The 14,248-nt window shown below is 43.9% G+C and overlaps 1 protein-coding gene across 6 annotated transcripts in view; it reads right to left on the bottom strand.

Moving 5' to 3' along the window:
- The window catches only part of WDFY3 (WD repeat and FYVE domain containing 3), a 436,497-nt gene that overhangs the window by 29,334 nt on the left and 392,915 nt on the right, over positions 1-14,248 (bottom strand). For all 6 annotated transcript variants that reach the window (XM_073541724.1, XM_073541677.1, XM_073541696.1 and 3 more), the window contains 3 exons: positions 5,493-5,610; positions 4,760-4,866; positions 959-1,112 (listed from right to left, as the gene is read on the bottom strand). In XM_073541724.1, coding sequence (XP_073397825.1) covers positions 959-1,112; positions 4,760-4,866; positions 5,493-5,610 — 379 coding nt within the window. The remainder of the gene's footprint in view (positions 1-958; positions 1,113-4,759; positions 4,867-5,492; positions 5,611-14,248) is intronic.

Here is a 14,248-nt window from a genome sequence, read left to right as displayed (position 1 = left end):
GACCCGGGGCCTGCATGGATGCGGTGACCGTGGGGGGATGCGGGGCGTGCAGGGACCCTAACGTGGTCCCCCTGGCGACCGCTCCAAGAGAAAACGCCGGGGGAAGACTGACATACTCACCCAGGCAGGGGGCCTTACAATAAAGGTACCTGAAAATCCCACGCTGTCTGTCTCTATGAAATCCGCGCCTCATCCAACCTTCAGGCTCTGGTAGGCGAGAGGGTGGGAGGCAGGGGGCAAGGACCGTCCGTGCGGCTGGCACCTACTTGTGCGAGGCTCCTGGTCCTGCTCCGGAGACCTATGAGGATACGGGGTGGCAGTACACGCCGTACTCATAATCTCTTTGTGGGAGTACGGATGTGACTGTTCACTCCGTATCCCTCCGGAACCTGCAAAGAAACGACGCACACTGAACTAATAAAAGACCCGTGTCCACCTCCTACTGACACTAAGCTAAACTGAGGAATTTCCTGCCGGTCGGTGGGGTGTATACGGCGGAGGAGGAGCTAACCTTTTTTTGTGCATAGTGTCAGCCTCCTAGTGGCAGCAGCATACACCCATGGTCTCTGTGTCCCCCAATAAGGCGAACGAGAAAAATTATTTGAATTTCCGAACAAGAAATTTTTTTAGATCATTAGTATAAAACCTTAAAAATATGCCTTGTCTAAAAGGGGAGGAAATTGCCTGGTCATGAACTGGTTAAAATTAACAGTAGTCAATTGACAGAGAATTGTTGTAGCCTTTACAGTGTGCTGGAAGTAATTAGACTAGTCTATAGAGCACATCTGAAAAGTGAGCTGCAGACTAGTGTCTCCTGTGCCTGATCTTGTAGCCAGTGACAAAACTGAAAGATTTCAAGAATTTTATGTGAACAACAACAACGAAAAACCTCCAAACCATGTCACTTTGTATTATTATAGCAGAAGTATTATTTATCTAAAAATATGTCAGCTTATACCGAGGTCAAAGTTGTTGGAGTTGAGAAGAAACTCTGGTAGGTAGAAGAACTCTGGAATGAGTTCCTTCACATCGGCCATGTTGTGTTTGGATGCAGAGTACCAGGCTTCACGCACACTGTGGAACATTCGATCGGCCAGGTCAAAGTGTCCACCCTACAATGGGAGAAAAGTGAGGAATATATATTCTTGAATTAAAAAAAAAAAACAACATTTCTCTAAAGGTCATGGACATCTACACAGTCAAAAGTTCTGAGAATGACACAAATTTTGACTTTAGTAAAATTTGCTACTTCATTGGTTTTAGATCTTTTAGTCAGATATTTATATGGTTACTGAAGTACAATTAAAACCATTTCATACGTTTCTAAATGTTTATTGATAAATACATCAAGTTTATTAAAAATGACTTCAATTTATAATGTTGACCCTAATTTTTTCAAGACTTCTGCCATTCTCCCTGGCATGGTGGATATCATTTTCTGGGCCTAGTCCTTACTGAAGGCAGGTAATCTATTATTGCCTAAACAGTGCTTGGATTTACTTTTGCCTTATGACATGGTGCTCCATCATGCTGGAAAAGGCACTGCTCATCAACATCTAGCTCCTGGATCATCGGGAGAAGTGGCTCTTGGAAGATGTTTAGATCTCACTCTTTATTCATGGCAGTGCTCTTAGGCAAAGTTATGAGTGAGCCTTCTCCCTTGGATGGAGCAATCCCAACATGAATGGTTTCTGGTTGCTTTACTGAGACACAGGGACTCATAGTGGTACTCAACTTTTTTTCTCCAGACAATCATTATAACAGATGCCCCAAACAGTCTGAAGGGGGCTTTACCAGAGAAAGCAACTTTGCCCAAGTCCTCTGCAGTTCAATACTTCTACTTCCTGCAGAATGTCAGTCTACCATTGATGTTTTTCTTGGAGAGAAGTTGATACTTTCCTGATATTCTGGATACCAAGCAGACTTTCAAAAGTCTTAAGGCCCCGTCACACTAAGCGACTCACCAGCGATCCCGACACCGATATGAAGGTGTCAGGATCGCTGGTAAGTCGCTATGTGATCGCTGGTGAGCTGTCACACAGACAGCTTCACCAGCGATCAGCACAGCGATGCCGAGCGCCCGGCATCGCTATCGCTGTAGAAAATAGTATCAAAATAAAAAATATAGTTATTCTCACCTTCCGACGTCCCGTTTAGCCATCCCGCCTCTCTCCACGCTCCGGTCCTAGTGATCCTTTGCACGAATGACCGCGAGATGTCACGGTCTCGCTGGATAACAAAGTCTCGCGGTCATTCATGCAAAGGATCACTGGGACCGGAGCGTGGAGAGAGGCAGGATGGCTGAACGGGACATCGGAAGGTGAGAATAACTATATTTTTTTTTATTTTTTTTTTTTTTTACACCTGATCGCTGGTCTCCCGCTGTCACACACAGCGTTGCGTGCTGGCCAGCGGGAGACCAGCGACCAAAGAAATGTCCAGAGGTTTCTTCCAGCGATCCCGGCAGGGGGGCCGCTCGCTGATCGCTGTCACACACAGCGATCTCGCTGGTGAGATCGCTTTTACGTCACAAAAGTTGTGACTCAGCAGCGATCTCGCTACCGAGATTGCTTAGTGAGACGGGGCCTTTAGACTCACTATGCATGAAGATACACTGACACCTGTCTGCTGCTATTCCTGCAGAAGCTATGCATTGGTGTGGAACAGATGTTGTAGCTGAGACAGCGTTGGCACTGGCTAGACTTTCTTGGGTGCCCTGAACCATTCTTCACAGAAATTGAACCTCTCGATCCGATGGTTGATATAGGAGCTATCGCACAAGTGGCAATGCTGTGGCTTGTAAAGTCCTTTTCATGCAAATCAATGTTGACTACACATTTCCTTGGAGGTAATCATGGTTAAAAGAGAATCTGTTAATAGGATCAACCCTCCTAAGCAGTTTACATGGGCATGTAGGTCATAGGAATAAAGGCCCTGTCACACTTAGCGATGTACCAGCGATCCCGACCAGCGATATGACGCGGTCAGGATCGCTGGTGCATCGCTAAGTGGTCGCTAGTGAGCTGCCACACAGGCAGATCTCACCAGCGACATCGCTGGGGACGGGGGTCGCTACTTACCTGTCACACCAGGCGATCCTGCGTCCTCCCGCCCGGCTCCACGCGTCGCTCGTCTCTCCACAGGAAGCGCCGCAGGAAACTCACGACGAGAAACAGTCCTGGACGTTCTCGCGCGATCAGCGATAACCAGCGGGGGAGCCGGTCGTGGGTAAGTATCAGACACAGCGATATCGCTAGCAATATCGCTATAACGTCACAAGTTACAGCGATATTGCTAGCGATATCGCTTAGTGTGACATGCCCTTTAATAAAATAATACTTTGATATCGGAGATATGATTTCTTATTTCAGCGAAATCCATGATTTTCTTATACATAAATGAGCTGTTAAAAACTATGGGCTGGACACAGATCTGCATTATAAACACTTCAAGAGCTTATTTTAAATAAAAGGGTGAGGCATGTAACTAACACACCACTGTAGAACTGAACTTTGTCTCATTAGAAACAAGTTTGCAGCTGCAGCTCCCACAGCTCTGCTGTATTGCAACAAGCGCTGCCTGTGATATCAGAAGAGCAACTATCACACATCACACTGGTAACGCCCCCTTTCATTTAAAATCCCTGGAGGCAGATTCTCATGCATATATGTGTCCGACCCATAGATCTTAACAGCTCATTTACATATAAGAGAAATGTGGATATTACTGGAATAAGACATTGGATCACAGATATCAAGGTATCATTTTTTTTTTTCAATTTTGTATGACTTGTGTGCCAATATAGATTTCTTAGGGGTGTTGGTCTTATTGACAGATTGTCTTTACAGAAGAAGACAATGATTTCATGCACCAACCACCTTATAAAGCAACCAGTTTGCTCTTATAATTCAATCAGCATGACTGAGTGACATCAGCTGCCTTGTTCCTGTTAACAATTTTGCCTAAACTAATGAGATGATCACTAAAATGAATAAAGGAAGTAATTTTTTTTAGGCAGGACGGGAATTCAGTGCAAATGGTATTTTGTGAGTAAAGGGAAGTGGAGCTTGGCCAGGTCCCCCAAACTGCGACCTTGTATCTGTTATCAGGAAACAGAGGTTGTGGTCACTAATCAAACCTCTGCCCCCTGCCTGAAATGAACTGTCATTAATGACATTAGTGTCAGGGGCTAGGCGAGGCCTTGCTCTGTTACTGTGTGATGTGCACAGAGACAGTGCACTTTCTTGCCAGCCCAAATCAGCAGTAATGAGGCAGCAAGAGAGCACACTGTCAGTGCAAGCAGTAAAATTAATACGCGGCGTGCAGAAACCAGTGTCGCACTTGCGGGGGAGGCGCTAGACTCGGCACGCCTGGTATTCTCAGAACGCTGGTTGACAAGGCACACTGCCATTGTGCATATCATGCAGGGACACTTCGTTTTAGGGAGGGGCAAAGGCTACGGTAGTGAAATATAGGGAATTTTTACTTAAAGTATATTAGAAATAATTTAGATTATGGCATTACATAGCTAGGAATCTAGGATGAAAATAAATTTGTAGGTTGGCCATCTGCTTTAACTAATACCATCCATCAACGACATAGACCTAACACTTTCTTTTTCTTTCTAGGTGGTTCAAGAATCTATTGAATTGGTATCATGACAAATTTGCAGAATTTGAGGGCTAACACACCTCTTGATAACAAACAGATCAGATACAATACAGATAGATCAAGAGGCCATTTTATTCACAGTGAATACCTGAAGCCTGAGGAAGGTCTGGGTAAATGGCTCCATTCGGACAAGATAAGATGCTACAATCATAGCAGAGCTATAATGAGTCCCGTAGTGATAAGCTGGTGTCTCTCCTGTGTAAATAAAACATGACAGTGATTGCAAACAAGGACGGGTTTACAAGGATGTACATACCTTAAAAATTATTTGACAGTACAGGCCAATATCTTGCATTCCAGCTACAATAAAGTGAATGGAACCTTGCTACATTACGAGACGCAGCCTATGAACAAGAGCAGTACTGTTTCTGGAGAAGTGCAGTCATATTATTTTAACCTCCTGCAACACCTTTAAGGAATATCACTTCATCACTAGAAATCAGCTGGACTACATGTTAACTGTATGATCTACTCAATCCCAGGTGACAGTCTGATTTCTTGGTATATGAGGCTGAATGTATGAAAACTGTCTCAAAGGAGACAACTAGAGACTGCAAATAATATTCTCATGCCCTTTACAAAATAAAGGCTAAATGCTAACCATTTCTAGGAGAAACATGGACACTTTTCTCATATAATCTTATTAACAAGGATGTCAGACATGGGTGTATCTTTACAATGGCTACTTCATAGAATACCATGCAGAGATCTGGTGTATGTGTAGAAAAGTCTCTTCATATAGTTTAGGGAAGACTCTACACTGGTGTATGTGTAGACAAGTCTATTTACAGTATCTATAATTTGCTGCTACAAAAACTCACCATTGGGATCTTCCCAATCCTTGTAACGCTTCTTGTACTGTGCCAATCGATCGTCAGTCTGCGCTCCCATTGGCTTGGCAAGGTTTCGAAAAGTCTTATGGTTTGTCAAGTCCAGCTCCTCCAAAAGAAAAATTAAAAGGAAAGCTTGCATCAATAATTGAAAGGTAAAGATTCCCCCTCCCCCCTTTTTCTGCCAATAAAATTTTATGTATGTATGTATGTATATATATATATATATATATATATATATATATATATATATATATATATATATATATATATATATATATATATATATATATATATATATTCACTAGATGGTGGCCCGATTCTAACGCATTGGGTATTCTAGAATATGTATGTAGTTTATTTATGAAGATTTAAGAATAATGCAGTTAATACACAGGTTTTTCCAAGTAAAACTTGTTCAGTTAATGTAACTGAACTACGAGGCACTATGACTGACAGAACGTCTTCAGTAAACATGACTGAACTACGAGGCACTATGACTGACAGAACTTGGCCAGTAAACGTGACTGAACTGGCACTGTGGCTAACAGAACTTGTCCAGTAAACAAGACTAAACTACGAGGCACTATGAGTGACAGAACTTGTTCAGTAAACGTGACTGAACTATATGGCACTGTGGCTAACAGAACTTGTCCAGTAAACGTGACTGAACTACGAGGCACTATGACTGACAGAACTTGTCCAGTAAACGTGACTGAACTACGAGGCACTATGACTGACAAAACTTGGCCAGTAAACGAGACTGAACTATGTGGCACTGTGACTGACAGAACTTGTTCAGTAAACGTGACTGAACTACGTGGCACTGTGACTGACAGAACTTGTCCAGTAAACCTGTCTGAACTACGTGCCACTGTGACTGACAGAACTTGTCCAGTAAACGTGACTGAACTACGAGGCACTATGACTGACAGAACTTGTCCAGTAAACGTGACTGAACTATATGGCACTGTGGCTAACAGAACTTGTCCAGTAAACATGACTGAACTACGTGCCACTATGACTGACAGAACTTGTCCAGTAAACATGACTGAACTATATGGCACTGTGGCTAACAGAACTTGTCCAGTAAACGTGACTGAACTACGTGCCACTATGACTGACAGAACTTGTCCAGTAAACATGACTAAACTACGAGGCACTATGAGTGACAGAACTTGGCCAGTAAACGTGACTGAACTATATGGCACTGTGGCTAACAGAACTTGTCCAGTAAACGTGACTGAACTACGAGGCACTATGACTGACAGAACTTGTCCAGTAAACGTGACTGAACTACGAGGCACTATGACTGACAAAACTTGGCCAGTAAACGAGACTGAACTATGTGGCACTGTGACTGACAGAACTTGTTCAGTAAACGTGACTGAACTACGTGGCACTGTGACTGACAGAACTTGTCCAGTAAACCTGTCTGAACTACGTGCCACTGTGACTGACAGAACTTGTCCAGTAAACGTGACTGAACTATGAGGCACTATGACTGACAGAACTTGTCCAGTAAACGGGACTGAACTATATGGCACTGTGGCTAACAGAACTTGTCCAGTAAACATGACTGAACTACGTGCCACTATGACTGACAGAACTTGTCCAGTAAACATGACTGAACTATATGGCACTGTGGCTAACAGAACTTGTCCAGTAAACGTGACTGAACTACGTGCCACTATGACTGACAGAACTTGTCCAGTAAACATGACTAAACTACGAGGCACTATGAGTGACAGAACTTGGCCAGTAAACGTGACTGAACTATATGGCACTGTGGCTAACAGAACTTGTCCAGTAAACGTGACTGAACTACGAGGCACTATGACTGACAAAACCTGGGCAGTAAACGTGACTGAACTATGTGGCACTGTGGCTAACAGAACTTGTCCAGTAAACGTGACTGAACTATATGGCACTGTGGCTAACAGAACTTGTCCAGTAAACGTGACTGAACTATATGGCACTGTGGCTAACAGAACTTGTCCAGTAAACGTGACTGAACTACGAGGCACTATGAGTGACAGAACTTGTTCAGTAAACGTGACTGAACTACGTGGCACTATGACAAAACTTGGCCAGTAAACGTGACTGAACTATGTGGCACTGTGACTGACAGAACTTGTCCAGCAAACCTGTCTGAACTACGTGCCACTATGACTGAAAGAACTTGTCCAGTAAACGTGACTGAACTATATGGCACTGTGGCTAACAGAACTTGTTCAGTAAACATGACTGAACTACGAGGCACTATGACTGACAGAACTTGGCCAGTAAACGTGACTGAACTGGCACTGTGGCTAACAGAACTTGTCCAGTAAACATGACTAAACTACGAGGCACTATGACTGACAAAACTTGGCCAGTAAACGTGACTGAACTATGTGGCACTGTGACTGACAGAACTTGTTCAGTAAACGTGACTGAACTACGTGGCACTGTGACTGACAGAACTTGTCCAGTAAACCTGTCTGAACTACGTGCCACTGTGACTGATAGAACTTGTCCAGTAAACGTGACTGAACTACGAGGCACTATGACTGACAGAACTTGTCCAGTAAACGTGACTGAACTATATGGCACTGTGGCTAACAGAACTTGTCCAGTAAACATGACTGAACTACGTGCCACTATGACTGACAGAACTTGTCCAGTAAACATGACTGAACTATATGGCACTGTGGCTAACAGAACTTGTCCAGTAAACGTGACTGAACTACGTGCCACTATGACTGACAGAACTTGTCCAGTAAACATGACTGAACTACGAGGCACTATGAGTGACAGAACTTGGCCAGTAAACGTGACTGAACTATATGGCACTGTGGCTAACAGAACTTGTCCAGTAAACGTGACTGAACTATGAGGCACTATGACTGACAAAACTTGGCCAGTAAACGTGACTGAACTATGTGGCACTGTGACTGACAGAACTTGTTCAGTAAACGTGACTGAACTACGTGGCACTGTGACTGACAGAACTTGTCCAGTAAACCTGTCTGAACTACGTGCCACTGTGACTGACAGAACTTGTCCAGTAAACGTGACTGAACTACGAGGCACTATGACTGACAGAACTTGTCCAGTAAACGTGACTGAACTATATGGCACTGTGGCTAAGAGAACTTGTCCAGTAAACATGACTGAACTACGTGCCACTATGACTGACAGAACTTGTCCAGTAAACATGACTGAACTATATGGCACTGTGGCTAACAGAACTTGTCCAGTAAACGTGACTGAACTACGTGCCACTATGACTGACAGAACTTGTTCAGTAAACGTGACTGAACTATGTGGCACTGTGACTGACAGAACTTGTCCTGTAAACATGACTAAACTACGAGGCACTATGAGTGACAGAACTTGGCCAGTAAACGTGACTGAACTATGTGGCACTATGAGTGACAGAACTTGGCCAGTAAACGTGACTGAACTATGTGGCACTGTGACTGACCGAACTTGTTCAGTAAACGTGACTTTACTATATGGCACTGTGACTAACAGAACTTGTCCAGTAAACGTGACTGAACTATATGGCACTGTGGCTAACAGAACTTGTCCAGTAAATATGACTGAACTACGAGGCACTATGAGTGACAGAACTAGTCCAGTAAATGTGACTGAACTACGAGGCACTATGAATGACAGAACTTGTCCAGTAAACGTGACTGAACTACGAGGCACTATGACTGACAAAACCTGGGCAGTAAACGTGACTGAACTATGTGGCACTGTGGCTAACAGAACTTGTCCAGTAAACGTGACTGAACTATATGGCACTGTGGCTAACAGAACTTGTCCAGTAAACGTGACTGAACTATATGGCACTGTGGCTAACAGAACTTGTCCAGTAAACATGACTGAACTACGAGGCACTATGAGTGACAGAACTTGTCCAGTAAACGTGACTGAACTATATGGCACTGTGGCTAACAGAACTTGTCCAGTAAACGTGACTGAACTACGAGGCACTATGAGTGACAGAACTTGTTCAGTAAACGTGACTGAACTACGTGGCACTATGACAAAACTTGGCCAGTAAACGTGACTGAACTATGTGGCACTGTGACTGACAGAACTTGTCCAGCAAACCTGTCTGAACTACGTGCCACTATGACTGAAAGAACTTGTCCAGTAAACGTGACTGAACTATATGGCACTGTGGCTAACAGAACTTGTCCAGTAAACATGACTGAACTACGAGGCACTATGAGTGACAGAACTTGTTCAGTAAACGTGACTGAACTATATGGCACTGTGGCTAACAGAACTTGTCCAGTAAACGTGACTGAACTACGTGCCACTATGACTGACAGAACTTGTCCAGTAAACGTGACTGAACTACGTGGCACTATGACTGACAGAACTTGTCCAGTAAATGTGACAGAACTATATGGCACTGTGGCTAACAGAACTTGTCCAGTAAACGTGACTGAACTACGTGCCACTATGACTGACAGAATTTGTTCAGTAAACGTGACTGAACTATGTGGCACTGTGACTGACAGAACTTGTCCAGTAAACATGACTGAACTACGAGGCACTATGAGTGACAGAACTTGGCCAGTAAACGTGACTGAACTACGTGGCACTGTGGCTAACAGAACTTGTCCAGTAAACGTGACTGAACTATATGGCACTGTGGCTAACAGAACTTGTCCAGTAAACGTGACTGAACTACGAGGCACTATGAATGACAGAACTTGTCCAGTAAACGTGACTGAACTACGAGGCACTATGACTGACAAAACCTGGGCAGTAAACGTGACTGAACTATGTGGCACTGTGGCAAACAGAACTTGTCCAGTAAACATGACTGAACTACGAGGCACTATGAGTGACAGAACTTGTCCAGTAAACGTGACTGAACTATATGGCACTGTGGCTAACAGAACTTGTCCAGTAAACGTGACTGAACTACGAGGCACTATGAATGACAGAACTTGTTCAGTAAACGTGACTGAACTACGTGGCACTATGACAAAACTTGGCCAGTAAACGTGACTGAACTATGTGGCACTGTGACTGACAGAACTTGTCCAGTAAACCTGTCTGAAGTACGTGCCACTATGACTGAAAGAACTTGTCCAGTAAACGTGACTGAACTACGAGGCACTATGAGTGACAGAACTTGTTCAGTAAACGTGACTGAACTATATGGCACTGTGACTGACAGAACTTGTCCAGTAAACATGACTGAACTACGAGGCACTATGACTGACAGAACGTCTTCAGTAAACGTGACTGAACTACGAGGCACTATGACTGACAAAACTTGGCCAGTAAACGTGACTGAATTATGTGGCACTGTGACTGACAGAACTTGTCCAGTAAACATGACTGAACTACGAGGCACTATGACTGACAGAACGTCTTCAGTAAACGTGACTGAACTACGAGGCACTATGACTGACAGAACTTGTCCAGTAAACGTAACTGAACTACGTGCCACTATGACTGACAGAACTTGTCCAGTAAACGTGACTGAACTATATGGCACTGTGGCTAACAGAACTTGTCCAGTAAACATGACTGAACTACGTGCCACTATGACTGACAGAACTTGTTCAGTAAACGTGACTGAACTATGTGGCACTGTGACTGACAGAACTTGTCCAGTAAACATGACTGAACTACGAGGCACTATGAGTGACAGAACTTGGCCAGTAAACGTGACTGAACTATGTGGCACTATGAGTGACAGAACTTGGCCAGTAAACGTGACTGAACTATGTGGCACTGTGACTGACCGAACTTGTTCAGTAAACGTGACTGAACTATATGGCACTGTGGCTAACAGAACTTGTCCAGTAAACGTGACTGAACTATATGGCACTGTGGCTAACAGAACTTGTCCAGTAAACATGACTGAACTACGAGGCACTATGAGTGACAGAACTTGTCCAGTAAACGTGACTGAACTACGTGGCACTATGACAAAACTTGGCCAGTAAACGTGACTGAACTATGTGGCACTGTGACTGACAGAACTTGTCCAGTAAACCTGTCTGAACTACGTGCCACTATGACTGACAGAACTTGTCCAGTAAACGTGACTGAACTATATGGCACTGTGGCTAACAGAACTTGTCCAGTAAACGTGACTGAACTATATGGCACTGTGGCTAACAGAACTTGTCCAGTAAACGTGACTGAACTACGTGCCACTATGACTGACAGAACTTGTCCAGTAAACGTGACTGAACTACGTGCCACTATGACTGACAGAACATGTCCAGTAAACGTGACTGAACTATATGGCACTGTGGCTAACAGAACTTGTCCTGTAAACGTGACTGAACTACGTGCCACTATGACTGACAGAACTTGTTCAGTAAACGTGACTGAACTATATGGCACTGTGACTGACAGAACTTGTCCAGTAAACATGACTGAACTACGAGGCACTATGAGTGACAGAACTTGGCCAGAAAACGTGACTGACCTATGTGGCACTATGAGTGACAGAACTTGGCCAGTAAACGTGACTGAACTATATGGCACTGTGGCTAACAGAACTTGTCCAGTAAACATGACTGAAATACAAGGCACTATGAGTGACAGAACTTGTCCAGTAAACGTGACTGAATTACGAGGCACTATGACTGACAAAACTTGGCCAGTAAACGTGACTGAACTGGCACTGTGGCTAACAGAACTTGTCCAGTAAACATGACTGAACTAAGAGGCACTATGAGTGACAGAACTTGTTCAGTAAACGTGACTGAACTATATGGCACTGTGGCTAACAGAACTTGCCCAGTAAACGTGACTGAACTACGTGCCACTATGACTGACAGAACTTGTCCAGTAAACGTGACTGAACTATATGGCACTGTGGCTAACAGAACTTGTCCAGTAAACATGACTGAACTAAGAGGCACTATGAGTGACAGAACTTGTTCAGTAAACGTGACTGAACTATATGGCACTGTGGCTAACAGAACTTGTCCAGTAAACATGACTGAACTACGAGGCACTATGAGTGACAGAACTTGTTCAGTAAACGTGACTGAACTATGTGGCACTGTGACTGACCGAACTTGTTCAGTAAACGTGACTGAACTATATGGCACTGTGGCTAACAGAACTTGTCCAGTAAACGTGACTGAACTATATGGCACTGTGGCTAACAGAACTTGTCCAGTAAACATGACTGAACTACGAGGCACTATGAGTGACAGAACTTGTCCAGTAAACGTGACTGAACTACGAGGCACTATGAATGACAGAACTTGTCCAGTAAACATGACTGAACTACGAGGCACTATGAGTGACAGAACTTGTCCAGTAAACGTGACTGAACTATATGGCACTGTGGCTAACAGAACTTGTTCAGTAAACGTGACTGAACTACGTGGCACTATGACAAAACTTGGCCAGTAAACGTCACTGAACTATGTGGCACTGTGACTGACAGAACTTGTCCAGTAAACTTTTCTGAACTACGTGCCACTATGACTGACAGAACTTGTCCAGTAAACGTGACTGAACTATATGGCACTGTGGCTAACAGAACTTGTCCAGTAAACGTGACTGAACTACGTTCCACTATGACTGACAGAACTTGTCCAGTAAACGTGACTGAACTACGAGGCACTATGAGTGACAGAACTTGTTCAGTAAACGTGACTGAACTATATGGCACTGTGGCTAACAGAACTTGTCCAGTAAACGTGACTGAACTACGTGCCACTATGACTGACAGAACTTGTTCAGTAAACATGACTGAACTATATGGCACTGTGACTGACAGAACTTGTCCAGTAAACATGACTGAACTACGAGGCACTATGAGTGACAGAACTTGGCCAGAAAACGTGACTGACCTATGTGGCACTATGAGTGACAGAACTTGGCCAGTAAACGTGACTGAACTATATGGCACTATGAGTGACAGAACTTGTCCAGTAAACATGACTGAAATACAAGGCACTATGAGTGACAGAACTTGTCCAGTAAACGTGACTGAATTACGAGGCACTATGACTGACAAAACTTGGCCAGTAAACGTGACTGAACTATATGGCACTGTGGCTAACAGAACTTGCCCAGTAAACGTGACTGAACTACGTGCCACTATGAGTGACAGAACTTGTTCAGTAAACGTGACTGAACTATATGGCACTGTGGCTAACAGAACTTGTCCAGTAAACATGACTGAACTACGAGGCACTATGAGTGACAGAACTTGTTCAGTAAACGTGACTGAACTATGTGGCACTGTGACTGACCGAACTTGTTCAGTAAACGTGACTGAACTATATGGCACTGTGGCTAACAGAACTTGTCCAGTAAACGTGACTGAACTATATGGCACTGTGGCTAACAGAACTTGTCCAGTAAACATGACTGAACTACGAGGCACTATGAGTGACAGAACTTGTCCAGTAAACGTGACTGAACTACGAGGCACTATGAATGACAGAACTTGTCCAGTAAACATGACTGAACTACGAGGCACTATGACTGACAAAACTTGGGCAGTAAACGTGACTGAACTATGTGGCACTGTGGCTAACAGAACTTGTCCATTAAACATGACTGAACTACGAGGCACTATGAGTGACAGAACTTGTCCAGTAAACGTGACTGAACTATATGGCACTGTGGCTAACAGAACTTGTTCAGTAAACGTGACTGAACTACGTGGCACTATGACAAAACTTGGCCAGTAAACGTCACTGAACTATGTGGCACTGTGACTGACAGAACTTGTCCAGTAAACTTTT

This window comes from Dendrobates tinctorius, unplaced genomic scaffold (assembly GCF_039654945.1).
Source record: "Dendrobates tinctorius isolate UK_male_01 unplaced genomic scaffold, ASM3965494v1 ptg000011l, whole genome shotgun sequence".
In the NCBI taxonomy this organism is placed as follows: Eukaryota; Metazoa; Chordata; class Amphibia; order Anura; family Dendrobatidae; genus Dendrobates; species Dendrobates tinctorius.
The sequence above is the reverse complement of the archived record's forward strand: the minus strand, read 5'-3'. Positions and strand labels throughout refer to the sequence as shown.